General features: G+C 36.5%; 1 protein-coding gene across 4 annotated transcripts in view; it reads left to right on the forward strand.

Annotated features, from left to right (window-relative positions):
• The window catches only part of EPC2 (enhancer of polycomb homolog 2), a 113038-nt gene that overhangs the window by 40157 nt on the left and 58173 nt on the right, over positions 1 to 14708 (forward strand). For 3 of the 4 annotated variants that reach the window (XM_004757859.3, XM_045066563.1, XM_004757860.3), the window contains exon 2: positions 5588 to 5747. In XM_004757859.3, coding sequence (XP_004757916.1) covers positions 5588 to 5747 — 160 coding nt within the window. Of the gene's footprint in view, positions 1 to 5587; positions 5748 to 14708 lie in introns of those variants that run through there. The other variant, XM_004757861.3, reaches the window with a different exon arrangement.

Genomic DNA, 14708 nt, shown 5'->3' on the forward strand with positions numbered 1-14708 from the left:
GATTGTTATTTTGAATATTCTTTTGCATTGTTTTTCTTCTTCATAGACTCCAATTATATCAGTGTCATTCCTTCTTTGTTTTACATCTTACTGTTTTACTTTATCTCCTTCTTTTGGTCATTTGACAACCTTTATGTAACACTTTCTTGTTAGAGTGCATTTTGCACTTGGCTACTAGTAACTTCAGTCTTCATCTCTGAGATAATTTTTTTTTCTTTTTTTCCCTGAGTTAGTCAGCTGTTTTCATTTTTTTCATTTCTTTCATCCTCCTCTGATCTTAGCTTTTGAGTTTGATTCAAAGATATTTTTCATATCTATAAATGCTTCTTTGGGGCATATTTAATTAAGTTTGTTCGGTGCATTTTTCTTGAAGTGTTTTTTCTGTTCCTCTCTCCAGAGTGGAGAGAATATATCATTACAGGTTGGATCTTTTTAAAAATTTTAATAATAACAGTAGACTTTTAGGTTTTCTTTACTCCCACAGGTTAAGGGTGGTTCACAGTATTACTTATTCCATGGTGCCCTCTTCTGTCTGTGTAGAATGATCTACTTTGAGGAACAGACAAAGAAGTGCTTGTCTCATTTTAGCTGTTTCTAACTAGTGTTTCAAAATCCCCATTATCTTGTTTTCTGTAGGACAGATGGGTTCAGTTTTTATCTTTTCCCTCTGCAGGGATTCAAAACCATCTTTTGATTTTGATCTCCCAGATTTTTGCTACACTCTGTTTAGGGCTAATGGCTCATCTCTCATTCTATTTGTTATTGTGGCTTTCTAAGTTACTTGGTCCTTTATTGGTAAATTTACTATTGTAATTGGTGAAGTATGCCTATATATGCCTATATAAATATAGGTATTTAGCCTGCTGTTTTTAATTGGGGATTTTGCATGTGAATTTTTAAAATACCAGTGAAGAATCTTTGATTCCCCCCCCCCCTTTATGCAGCCTCACTGAATTAATGGATTCTGATACCCAAAGTTGGGGCATGAGGTTAGCAAGATGAAAAAGAGACATATAAACAAGGATTCAGGTTTCAACACTGCTGATTTCTACCAATGTGGCCATAGTGCCTTAATTTACACCTTCCCCCAGTCCCCCCCAAAATTCTGCCCTACATTTTTTTATGTTTTTGTTTTTTAAAGATTTATTTATTTATTTGACAGACAGAGATCACAAGTAGGCAGAGAGGCAGGCAGAGAGAGGGGAGGAAGCAGGCTTCCTGCTGAGCAGAGAGCCCAATGCGGGGCTCGATCCCAGGACCCTGGGATCATGACCTGAGCCAAAGGCAGAGGCTTTAACCCACTGAGCCACCCAGGCGTCCCTGCCCTACATTTTATAGGATAGTGATTGGTACCTATTATATATGACTACAAGTGATGAGTTATTTACTTCCTTTTAGTATGCTTTTAACAGTTTATCATATACTACTAGGAAAAACAGAAGGCACAGAGAATGTAATTATCTAGGAAAACACAAAAATGTTTAGGTATAATACAGTAAGGTTCAAAAGGATATTTCAGAAGTCTAAGTCATAAGAAGTGACTTCATGTATATTGGTGGTGAGTCCCTTCATTTAAGATTCAAAAGTTATACCACTTTTTAAACTCAGGAAAGTAATACAGATTTATTACAGAATATTTGGAAAATATGAGAGAGCAGATGCACAGAAGAATATAAGGCCCACCTAAAAAGTATTTTGTAGTGTATTCTGTTCTGTATTCTTTTAGTCTATTTTTTTTTACACACATACTCATTAATATTTGTACATGTTATTTATATTATAGCATGTTATAATACACATTATATTTATGCAAGTTATATTAGTACATCTAAACTGGCACTCACCCACCTGTCTCTTACCTCAAAAAAGTATCCTAACATCTTTTCAGGTTAGTAAAGGTCTGCATTATGTTGGTTTTTACTACTACCTAAGAGTTCCGTTTTATGTATATAACATAATTTTATATAACTAATTCCTGTTCCCATTTAGACTTTATGCCATTTAGTCTTTTTTTGTTGTTATAAACAATGCCTGATAAGCATTTTATTTAATCGTATGTTGCCTTTGTTGAATTTCCTAAGTGGAGTTGGTAGGTCAAAAGAATACCTGTTTTTTAAAAATTATTTTTATTACCATATAATGCTTTTTTTTTTTTTTTTTGCACCAGGGGTACAGGTCTGTGAATCATCAGGCTTACACATTTCACAGCACTCACCATAGCACATACCCTCCCCATGTCCATAACCCAACCACCCTGTCCCTACTCCCCCACTTCCTCCCCTAGTTTGTTTTGTGATATTAAGAGTCTAAAAGAATACCTTCTTAATGGAAAAGAAAGCAAGTATCATTTTTAATAACCAAGTAACCTTACCAGCATACAATGCAGCATGTAACAAGGAATCACCATCATTCCTGCCAGTCTTTGCCCCAATAAAGACAAGTGAAAACTCTGGTACCTGCTTCCATATTTGCATGTTTGTTCCTGGCTGTGGTTATTGTATGAAGCTCAGGCCTGTAGAAGCTGTATCATTGTTGTTTTTTTCTGAGTTTTTAGGTTGAGAGACTGTCTGATAATATGGGAAAGGAAGTGATAGCTGAGGATTTATTTTTAGAGTTAAATTTGGTCTGTAAATTAAAATGGGGGAGTGTGTCATGATCTGTCTCCTTAATTTCTGGCTACAGCTCTGTCATCTGCCAGCTGTGTTAACAAGAAGAGAGTCATCTATGATCTATTTTTAAATTTCCTCACATGTAAAATTAAAATAATATTAAATCTTCATCTATTAAAGATGTATTTCAGTAATTGGTTAATACCTAAAAATGTTTTGTACTTAGGAGAAAGTCCATTATACAGCAAAAGAATCTCTTCACATCAAAAATGTACTACCAGTTAGCTCAGTTTCCTCTTGCCACCCATGTTTCTAGATTGTTAGCATTACAAGAACATGGTTTTTTATTTATTTTTATTTTATTTTTTAAAGATTTTTTTTTTAAATTTGAGAGAGAGAACACAAGTGGAAGGAGGGGGCAGAGGAAGAAGGAAGGCAGGCTCCCTGCTGAGCAGGGAGTCTGATGTGGGGCCGGGTCCCAGGACCTCAGGTTTATAACCTGGGCTGAAAGCAGATGCTTAACTGACTGAGCTATAAAGGGGCCCCCGGGTTTCTTTTTTTGTTTGTTTTTAACAGCCCATTCTAGTAAAGATGGAATAGTCAAAAAAAACTCAAATCAGAGTCCTGAAATTTGACCTTCTCATGTATATATACCATAACTTAGAGCAAATCATTTGTTTCTTGAGTCTCATGTATGATGTAATGTAATACCTATACTTGTCCCCAAATTTTGAGGAGTTAATAAGTTTGCGGTTGTGGTTGTACTTTAAGAATTGTAAAACAATACGGGGCACCTGGGTGGCTCAGTGGGTTAAGCCGCTGCCTTCGGCTCAGGTCATGATCTCAGAGTCCTGGGATCGAGTCCCGCATCGGGCTCTCTGCTCAGGGGGGAGCCTGCTTCCCTCTCTCTCTCTCTCTCTGCCTGCCTCTCTGCCTACTTGTGATCTCTGTCAAATAAATAAATAAAATTTAAAAAAAAATAATGATTAAAAAAAAAGAATTGTAAAACAATATAAAAATACAAGGTGGCTTTTCATATTGCTTCACTTTATTTGACAATGAGTAGTGAAATGTCAGCAAGGTAATAGGAAAGTATAAGCTTAAATAATGCTAGAAATTACTCTTTCAGAGCCTGGCTTTCCTAATTTCTTGATGCTGTTGTGGGTGTGTTTAATCCTCTCACAATTTTTTAGTTAACTCAAAAGTTTTTTACTGAAGACTCTTACTAATGATAGTAATATTTATATGAGGAAGTGTATTTAGTGCTCCAACTTGGGGTCCTGTCCTATGAAGAAAAACATTTCTTCTGGTATTGAAAATAGAAAAACTCAAATATAAGCTAGCACCCACCCACCTGTCTTTTATCTCAGTTGCTTGCTTTTTTTGAATGTCTCTGAGCTTGTGTCTGTTTTGGACATTTTGTTTTCTCTGCCTGGATTCTTTTTTTCTTTTTTGGTCTTTGCCTTACTAAATAAATCTATCAATCCTGAAAGTTTTAAAGATTTTTTTTATTTATTTGAGAGAAAGCAAAAGTGATCATAGAAGGAGAGGGGTCACAGAAGGAAAGGGAGAAGCAGACTTGCTGCTGAACAGAGAGCCTGATGTGGGGCTAGGTCCCAGTACCCTGAGATCAGGACACTCTACCGGCTGAGCTACCCAGGTGCCCTGATGCTGAAAGTTTTAGTTTAGATTTTACTTTTTTTTGGGTATCTTTCTCTATCCTCCTTAGACTGTGGTTTGACTAATTGAGAAGAGACAAGTCTGTCAAGCCTAAACCTGAGTGTATACTTAGGTATCTCTCTTCTACTAGCTAAGTTCCTTAATAGCAGAGTCTGTCATTTACTCTTAGTATCTGGTGTCTACTGGATGTTCTGAAATGTATTGAAAGAATGATCTGATAAATTCTTAGCCAGTACTCTTCTAGATAAAGAAACCACAGAAGGCCTCTCTCTGATAAGATGAGACTTGAAGGAATTTCAAAAGCAATCCTTTTGGATGTTTAAGAACCTGGAGGAAAGGCACTGTGGCTACAATAAAGGACGGGTAGGGAGAGGTAGAAGATAAGGTCAGAGAGAAATAAGGCTTATATTAGTCCGTGATAATTTTAATCTTTAATCTGAGTATGAAGGGGATCTATTGTGGAGTGATGTGACCTAATTTGCCTTCTACAAAGGAAAACTACTTTGTTGAGCATGGTCCCTTGTGGGCCAAGGGAGAAAGTAGGTATTAAGTGGTGAAGAGAATGGAAAGTTACTAGAATCAGAATGTATTTTATAGGAACTTTTGTTTAACCTTAGTTCAAAAATATTTCTTGCTGGGGCGCCTGGGTGGCTCAGTTGTTAAGCTTATCTCCCTTGGGCTCAAGTCATGATCTCCAGGTCCTGGGATCAAGCCCCACATCAGGCTCCCTGCTCAGCAGGAAGCCTGCTTCTCCCTCCCTTTCCTACTGTCTGACCTGTGTTCCTTCTCTCACTGTGTCTCTCTCTGTCAAATAAATAAGTGAAATCTTTAAAAAACATATATATATATTTCTTGCTGTGATAGTAATATGTCTGTTGAAAGTAATTTTTTTCTTTTTTTGAGTTATTCATATTTTGTACTTTTGAAGTTTCAGGTGTGTACTTGTAGAAGATAATGAAAACCTGTGACATTGTCATTTGCATATTTTCCCATATGCTGGTATTGGTGACAAACACCTCTGTTAATTTAGCAAACAAGGAATCAATTTTCTTTTAATTGAGATGTTAAATTTTAGTTTGTGAATATGTGTATAATCTTTAAAGAAAATACTGCTTAATAAAATTACAAACATCTAAGGTGATACTAGGATGAGCACAAGTGTTATCAATGGCAAAGAAACTGTTTATAATTAATTCTTAAGTCACCTTGAAGTTATTAAGCAAAAAAATTTTAAGTAGAATTATGCATTGAATTAACATTATTAAAACGACTTATGTTGCCTACTTTACATTTTCCAGGAACATCACTTACAGCGAGCTATTTCAGCACAGCAAGTGTTTAGAGAAAAAAAAGAGAGCATGGTCATTCCAGTTCCTGAGGCAGAGAGCAACGTCAACTATTACAATCGCTTGTACAAAGGAGAGTTTAAACAGCCAAAACAGTTCATTCATATTCAGCGTAAGTTTGTTGATTCATTGTTTTCTGTTTGTAATTTAAATTTATCAGCCAGTGAAAATTCTTTTATGCCCAAAGAGATTTTAGTTTTTCAGTGTGTATACATTAATTCATAGAAGTGTAAAACATTAAGGATAAAATCTCTCTGTGCTTACATCTGAACTTGGAAATCATTTTGAGTGTTAGTTGCATTTGGAACATTTGATATTTAGTACAGAATTCTGTGTAGCTCTTACACCTTATTACTTTACATCTATAAGTTGGATTAGTATACTCAGATTTATTATAAAGGCCTAGTGGCTATAATGCTGATTAGGGGCATTTCCTCAGAAAGTTTTTAGAATTAAATTATACCCCTCCTCTGCCTTCATCTGATTTTTGTAAAATTCTATTCTGCCTCCTTGATACTCTCTTATTTTTCTCCCCATTGTTATATTTAATCACAAACTCTTGCTTTAAAACTATTTCACTAAATTTTATTATTTATTTACTACTCCTCCATCGCCTTTCCTTACCCTCTTCTATTGTTATCTTCTCCACAAAGTCTACTGGCACCACAGTGGCCTTCTTTAAAGTGTTCCTCTGATCTAATTATTCTCTGGCTTAAAATCATACTATTCTTTATTGTCTGCAGTAGGAGTTTTCAGGGGATGGTTCTAATGTTTTGATGTCTTGTCTGATTGTGTAAGAAAAAGCCCTGGGTAGTTTGTTAAAATAGAGATTCCAGGGCTCTGCTTTAGGCCTACCTGTTTGAGGTATGTGGCCTGGTAATAAGTATTTTTAAAAAGTTCCTCAGGTAATTATGAAACTCTCCAGATTTAAGACTATAAGATCTACTGTTTTCTATCAGTTCTAAGATGCACATTTTTTATTGATCAGTTTTGAAATGAGATTGCATATTATATTGCTGTTGTTCTGGATTCAGGTCTAGTCTATCCAAAGAAAATCTGTATTTGTTTCTGCCAAGCATTAAGGGCCACGTCAACAGGAGACCACGTTAAAGTTTTTGCTGTTTATTTTGTTTGTTTTTAGACCATACTTGTAGTAGCTTTAGTTCAGGCTACAGACATGCCTAGAGATCGGTTCTCAGTGAAGAGAGTTTTCCCTCCTCCTTTCACCTAAGGGCAAGTTGAGAAATGAAGTTCCTTGCTGTTCCATTCTGCATAGCTGGTTTATTTCTTTACCTTAAGCTGAAGTTGTTATCACTTGTTAGTCTGTCTTTGTGCAGGAGTATTCTATAAAACTTAAGAGACACCAGCAGAAAGCTTTTTTTTTTTTTTTTTCCTTTCTTATAGTACATAAATTCATGGTTCACCTTTTAACTTATGGCAGTTTATATTTGACAGAATTGAGTAATGGCCAAATCCTCTACTTTGAATACAAGAACCTTTGTGATTTTCTTCCCCCCTGTCTACTCCATTAACTTCATTTCCTGTTGTTCTTTCCCTCCCTCCCTTTACCATAGGAACTAACATAAAATTACCCACATTTCCCTGATTGTTTCATATTTCACACTTCCTTGCACATGCTATTCAAGTCATCTTTCCCCTCCTGTAACTCATTTAGTACCTAACTCCCCTAAGAAGCTTACCCTGACTTTTCTCATTGACCTCTGCTTTTTACTCATTTCAGTATCTTTGTACATACCTTTGTTAGAGGACTCCCCCTTACTTAATTGCAATTATTTGTAACCATTCTTTCCTTTTAAACCATGAGCTCCTGGGGGCAGGGGCAGTGTTTTATTTTCTCTTTGTATATTTAGAGTAAAGTGCATGGTTTATAGATACACAATAAATAGTATGTTTGTTGACCAAATTTTTAAAAAATGCCTTTTAAAAAGGCTTTTAGGTATCAGAACCATTTTCCAGAGACCTGACTCTGAAGCATTCAAGGGACATATGCAGAAATTATTTATGTGATTTGTTTCCTCTGTATTCTTTGACCCCTTTAGTTTATTTGAATTTGCCTTTTCCTTTGTATTGGAAGGGAGATAGCTATTCATAATAGGAATTTTAAGGATTTTTCAAGCCAAAGTATGTGTTTGTTGTTTTGTATTTAGTAATAGTGTAGCTGGACATTAAGGCTGTATGTAAAAACCATCCTAGAAAACCAAGAACAAAGAAATTGGGTGTAGCCCACCTAGGCTAGGCCCATTAGATATAGTAAATATTAATCTTGGGTTGACTTTTAAATTTCATTTCTTTCTGTTACTGTAGAAGATGGAAAAAAATAATAGAACATTATTTTAACTTTCATTTTTTTCTGTTAGTCTGTCAACATATGTATTCACATACTATAATACAGTAGCCTCCTGCACATACAGATTTTTATTGTTTTTTTGTTTGTATATTTTAAATTTCTTCGATTTTTAGTGTAGTTTGTGATTGTCATTTTCAGTGCCTGTTAATTCTATCAAATTGGTATTCCACAGTTTGCTTACCTCTATGCCTATTACTGGCCTTAAACTTGTCTGAACTAAAATTTAAATTCATGTTATCATTGAGATTTTTTTTTCAAAGAAGGCCTTTTTTCCCTAAAGTTCATTTATTTATTTTTCATAATCTCTGTACCCAGTGTGGGGCTTGAACTCACAAACCTGTGATAAAGTCACGTGCTCTTCCAGCTGAGCCAGCCAGGCACCCCACAAGGAAGGGCTTTTAAACATTTTTTGACATAACTTCTTTCTGAAGTATAAGGAAGTATAAGGAATTCCAGAAAATACTGCTCTGGCCTTTTCATTCTGTTTTTGACATGATAGATTTGAAAGTATCCCCATTTGCCTGGCTAGAAGAAGACATTGTATAATTGCCACAGTAGGATGGCCTACTTCAGGTCCATCACATTGTTTGCCTGGGCTTTGGCAGAAGCTTCTTTATTGGTCCACATTGCCACTAATGTGATTCTTATCCATTTAGAGAATCTGTTGTCTATCAGATAAAATTTTAGTGTTGTATTTTAAGGCTTTTCTTTGTGCCTTTCCAGCCACAGTTCCCTGTGGGTTCTTCCACTAGGACACCAGCCTTACTGAAATGAGCTGTTGAAAATAAAGGTCTTTTTCTTTCTCTAGATGGTAAGCTTCTCAACAGCAGAATTTCGCCTCATTCACCATACAGTCCCAGAATGCAGCCTCAATGCAATGTTCTTTCCAATTCCTCTAACCCTTTGCACTTTCAGCTGCAAAATAACGTGCTCCCTACAACACTCTGACTTACACCATATTTTCTCGTACCTCCCTGCCTTCACATACCCCTTTACTTCTGTCCTCCACTTGGTACAGTAGAACTTGTTCTCTCTGTCTCCTCTCCAGGATTATATTTAGCAGCCTTCTCTAAGTAAACTGTTTACCTCAAGCTCTTCTATGTCATGTGCAACACACCCTCATCTTGGGATTAACCATCTTCAGTTGTGCTTGTTTGCCCTGTATTGTTTCACTAGGCTATAAAAGTCATTGAGAACAGGGACACTTTTTTCCTTTTAATTTCACTGCTCAGTAGTACCTACCATGTGGTTAGGTATGCAATTTAATATTTGCTGAATAAATAAATGAGTGACCAAATAGATGATTAAAGATTATATATACCATGGCATTTTTGAGACATGGATCTTGTAGGGCTCAAAATTGTACACAGAACCAAATACAACAATGAAATTACTGGTATATACAGTGAAATCGAGGACCTGCTTAGATCCAAGTTGGAAATAAAAAGTGAGCTCTGGATAAAAATATATTATATGTTTATTTAAAAAAAATTTTTTTTTAAAGTGAGCTCTGTTATTTACAACAGTGCCATTTTAGGACATTTTAGGACAGAACACATGGTTACCAGGAAGGAGCTGGGAGTGGAATGATTCCAGTCTTGGTATGGATGGGAGAACATTGTTCCTTCTTCTTTCAGTACTAGGTCTCCATAGTCACTTGTATTGGTAGTCTGAGGAACTTCTTTAATCAGAATACACTGGGGTATTCTTTCCAGGTTGGAAGCATTTTAAAGCAATATAGTCTGATGACCTACGATACTCACACCGTTCCTCATTTGGCTAATTCTGCATACTGGTCAGTTGGATGGCACATCCATAAGACACTGTCTCCATTTTACTTAAAACAAATTTACTTTAGGTGCTTTACGCTAGATGTTAAAATTCCTTCATTCCTTTTGGAACTTAAGAACTTCATCAAATTCAGAACCCAAACTTTCCTCCTTGAGGAGCTGACTTTGTTTACATTGTAATAAGTTCTTTATTTTGACCTTCATTATCCCTTTTATTTAATATGGTAAAATTTTACAGTTAACATTAAGTATCTCAGAATTTTAGAACATGAAGGGACTTGAGATATTGTGTCGGTATTGTTTCCTAGTGTTCTGAAGCTAATTTGTCTCTAGTTTTGAATTCAGCTAAATGGTTCTTGAAAATAGGACTTGTTATCTTGTTTTGAAAGGAAGAGTCTCTTCCTTTTCTCACTGCATTATACCTACAAATACAGATCAGTCTACCGTCTCACCTGCTTCTTGGCTGAAAAAAAGGAGAGTTCAGGAGGACGGACAAGTGGGAAGTGGCACCTTCTTGTTATCTGCCAGGCAGGGAGAGGAACTTACTGAAAGGAGATTGACTTCTGCTCTATGTATCTGCAGCAAAGATAATAAAGCCCTGGGAAAGCACCAGTCTTTGTGTTACATTACTATGCACTTAGTTCACATGGCTTCTCAGTCAGATAAAACTAACCTTTGTCAAGTCAACATTAGGAAAAGAAAAATTCCACTTATTCAGTGTAAAGTGGACCTGTTTGTCCCACTAGGTTTTCAGCAGGAGATAGATGGATGTTGGCCTAACATCTAACTTCAGTCTCATTATCCTTGCAATATCCTTTGCTATTCTCATTAACAAAAATGGTGGGACAAACATGTTTTGATTGGTAAGAGTGGGAAAAGATCCCAAATGAAGAGTATTGCTTTGTTTATACGGTAAAACTCCTTGGTGAAAAGGGTGCATTCTAGGAACATCACTTTTTGTAAAAATGTTAGGAGGTGTGTATTAAGCAGTTAAATTGAGCACAGATCTCATGAAATGAATCACACATTTAAATTATTAGAAAAAGTGCTATGAGTACAGAGTCAAAGTGTATCAGAATCTTGGAGGACACATTCCAGGTCAAACTAGAAAATCTCTTTTGGGGTGACTTGGAGGCATGGTAACAGGGATAGTGAGCCAGGCTAGATAGACCCTAAGGGCAACCCACATTCATATCAACTGGCTCTAAGGATCTCTGTTCTCAGGATTATCCTGAGCCTCCTATTCTCAGGTAAATCTGTGAATGTGGGTGTAAAGGCTAAAATGGTAGAGCAGTACCTGGGTGGCTACTAATACAGAAAGGAGGAAACCCAAAATTCAGAAAGTATTAAAGTAATGCCAGGTGTTTTGGGAGAAAGCAAAATAATCATTTCATGGTCTGGCTAAGGAGGTGAAAAAGAAATCATAGTACAAAGAGAGTCCCTTTGGGGTCTTTATGCATTTATTTATGCACACTATTAAAAAATTTAAAAATTGGGGTCACTGAGTAAAATACAGCATCACAAATTAAAGACCATAGCTAAAGAAATTCAGGAGAAAACAAACACTACAGTAAGAGGTAAGTCTGAGGCATAATAGTGCATATTTTCGGCATGATGTAATTAATAGAGAAAAGCAAAAAAGTGAAGATTGGTTTTAAGTTGCATATTTCAGTGCATGTTTCCCAGCACTGAAGTGTTTAGAACTCTCCTGCAGGGCCACACAAAGAAGATACTGTGATGTAACCCAGCACACCTGATTTTGTTAATAGGAGTTACCAGAAATAGGCTTTCAGAATATTCACCTAGCAACTAGCATCTCCATGGAAGATTCTTCAGTGACACCACACTGCCCTGAGTGATGGCACCTTTAGCTTTTTTTTTTTTTTGGTCTCCCTATCTACCATAAAAGACTAAATTTCTGGGGCCCTGGATGGCTCAGTCGTTAAGCATTTGCCTTTGGCTCAGGTCATGATCCCAGGGTACTAGGATCTAGCCCTGCATTGGGCTCCCTGCTCTGTGGGGAGCTTGCTTCTCCCTCTGCCACTCACTCTGCTGTGTTCCCTCTCTCTATGTGTCTCTCTCTGTCAAATAAATAAGTAAAATCTTTGAAAAAATAAAATAAAATAAATTTTCTTCCCATCTTACCCTCATAATACAACTTAATGGGCTGCCTAACTGTAAGAATATTTTCTTAATGTGCTTTTTTCCTGATGATTTTAATAGAAGACTAAACCTTTCTTTCCACAGTTATGGTTAAAGGGCATAGTAAAATAGCATTTACTGATTGCCATGCCCAGGTCCTGTTAGTGTTTTACATATATTAAGTCAGTTATGCCTTAAAGGAACCTTATAACGCAGCTAGTGTTTTTACCCCCCTTTTAAAGAAATACTGCATAAAGAGCTCAAAGTAGTGCAGCTAGCAAGTAAAAGAGTCAGAATTTGAACCAGGCCCTCTGGCTCTAGAGTATACCTGGTTAACTCTGGTACACTGTTTTTCAGCCATGGCTCATCATTCTAAAATGCAAATACTGATACATATTAAACAAATATAACAATTCAAATATGGTTGATGATAGAATAAACAGTGGGAGTAAAGGATTACTTTTTTCATTTGTTTTGTGTGTGTGTATGGTGGTTAAATTGCAGGATAGAAGCTAGGTTGTCTGCTGATAGAAAAGGAAATCCTGAATGTGAAAGGGCAAATGCAAACACCTGTATGACACTTCTCTGGTTTGGCCTGGCAGGGTTGATTGATGAATGGAAGAACACTGAGAATGGGGATGAAGGAGATGCCAGGAAGACAGAAAAGCTTGAAGAAAAGGGAACCGTGAGAGTATTATAAACAAATAATAAAAGCACATTTTACAGTTTTGCTTTGGGTAGTGAGGAGCTCTGAAGACAGTCCTGCAATTTTCATGGAGGGAGGTCCAAGTTGGGAAAGGGCTATGTGGCAGTTCCTGATTTTAATCTCCAACTAAACACTATAGTGGGCAAACAATGAAGTTTGCTTTAGGTGGAATGAATTAAACTTCATAGGACCTGGGTCATGCAGGCTTTTTTTTTTTTCCCTATCTGTTTAAGAAAAAAAATTGGAGTTACTAGTACTTCTCAGTAGAGAAGTACTACTTCTCCTTTTCAGGGAGTTGTTCAATGGAAAATAGAAGTAACATAAAAGATGAAAGAATAAAAACAGCCTCCATGGTGATGTTACTTTTTAAATAATCCAAGATAATATTTTAGTGGTTAAAATAATTTTTTCCCACATTCTTCACTAGTTAATAAAATAATTAGAGTTGTAGGAGTATAAGAATCCCATCCCCCCCTCCTTCATGGAGGTTAAATAAAGCCTCCCTTTTCACCCTAAATTGGACCTTGTTTAAAAGTACTTGCTTCTCATCCCTGGCTTAAGAATCTCTTTTTGGGGCACCTGGGTGACTAGTAGGTTAAGCATCCATTCTTGGTTTAGGTTCAGGTCATGGGATTAAGCCGCACATTTGGCCTCACCACTCAGCAGGGAGTCTGCTTGGGATTCTCTTCTTTGCCCTCTGCCCTACCCCCGCTCATGCTTGCATCCTCTGTCTGAAAGAAATTTTTTTTTTCCTTTAAGATTTTATTTATTTGAGAGAGAGTGAGAGTGAGAGAGAGCATGAGCGGAGAGAGGGACAGAGGGTGAAGGAGAAGCAAACTCCCCACTAAGCAGGGAGCCTCACACAGGGCTTGATTCTAGGACCCCAAGTTCATGACTCTAGCCAAAGGCAGATAGATGCTGAACCTACTGAGCCACCAAGGCACCCACCCCTCTCTTGAAATAAATCTTTCTTTTTCTTTCTTTTCTTTTCTTTTCTTTCTTTTTTTTTTTTAGGAAGAATCTCCTTTGTTTCTCTGATAGAAACTAAGGAAATAGAATGAGGGTTTGGTAAGTTGAGGTTTACTTTCTATAATAAAAAATAAAATGTTAATTGCAGAAAAGAATAATAATCCCAGGATACCTGGCTGGCTCAGTCAATAGAGCGTGTGACTCTTGATCTCGGGGTAAGTGACTTTGAGCCCCATGATGAGTGTGGAGATCATTTTAAAAAAAAAGAAGACAAAGAATCCCATGTTGCAGATATAAGCAACGGAGACAAATTCTTCTTCCCTTTTTTCCAAATTTGTGTTTTATTATGTGTGTATCTGTATATATGTATGTGTTTGTGGCTTTGCTTTTTTACTTACTATTAATAAGCATTTTTCCAAGTCATTATCTAGCTTCAGTAATTTTCAGAGCTGTTTAATATTACAAGAAATTTGTTTTGTGTTCTTCAGTAGTCAGTAGGAACCCTTAAGGAAGCAAGCCAGTACTGAAGTTTTTTGTTTACATTTTATATTTTTTTAAGATTTTATTTATTTGAGAGAGCAGGACAAACAGAGCATGAGCAAGGGGGAGGAGACAGAGGGAGAGGGAAAGCAGTCTCCCCATGGAGGATCCCAGAAACCCCATTTTGTGACCCGAACCGAAGGCAGATGCTTAACCTCTTACCCAGCTGAGCCACCCAAGCACCCCTGTTTACACTTTGATTAGCAAGGAGTTTTAGACCCAGATTATTTGTGGCTTTGTTATTAGAAAAATACTAATTTATGTTTTTAAATATTAGGAAATTAGTAAATTCATTAGTAAAATATAATTTGCACTTCAAGGAGAAAGGATTTTAGGCTTTATAAAGAGAAGTAGTTTATTAATTTTTTCAAAAGCTAGTGGTTTTTTACATAAAACTTAATTTACTTCAGATGGTGCACTGCATTCAGTTGTCCTGTTTCTTCAAGCTATTTCTAAGGCTTTTTGTGCTCATACCACTGACATTTTTGAATACAGGCCGGTTATTTTGTAGAATGTTTCTCAGTTTGGGTTTACCTGTTTTCTTATGGTTCAATTCAA

The sequence above is a fragment of the Mustela putorius genome, unplaced genomic scaffold (genome assembly GCF_011764305.1).
Source record: "Mustela putorius furo isolate JIRA1106 unplaced genomic scaffold, ASM1176430v1.1 tig00003867_pilon_pilon_pilon, whole genome shotgun sequence".
NCBI lineage: Eukaryota > Metazoa > Chordata > Mammalia > Carnivora > Mustelidae > Mustela > Mustela putorius.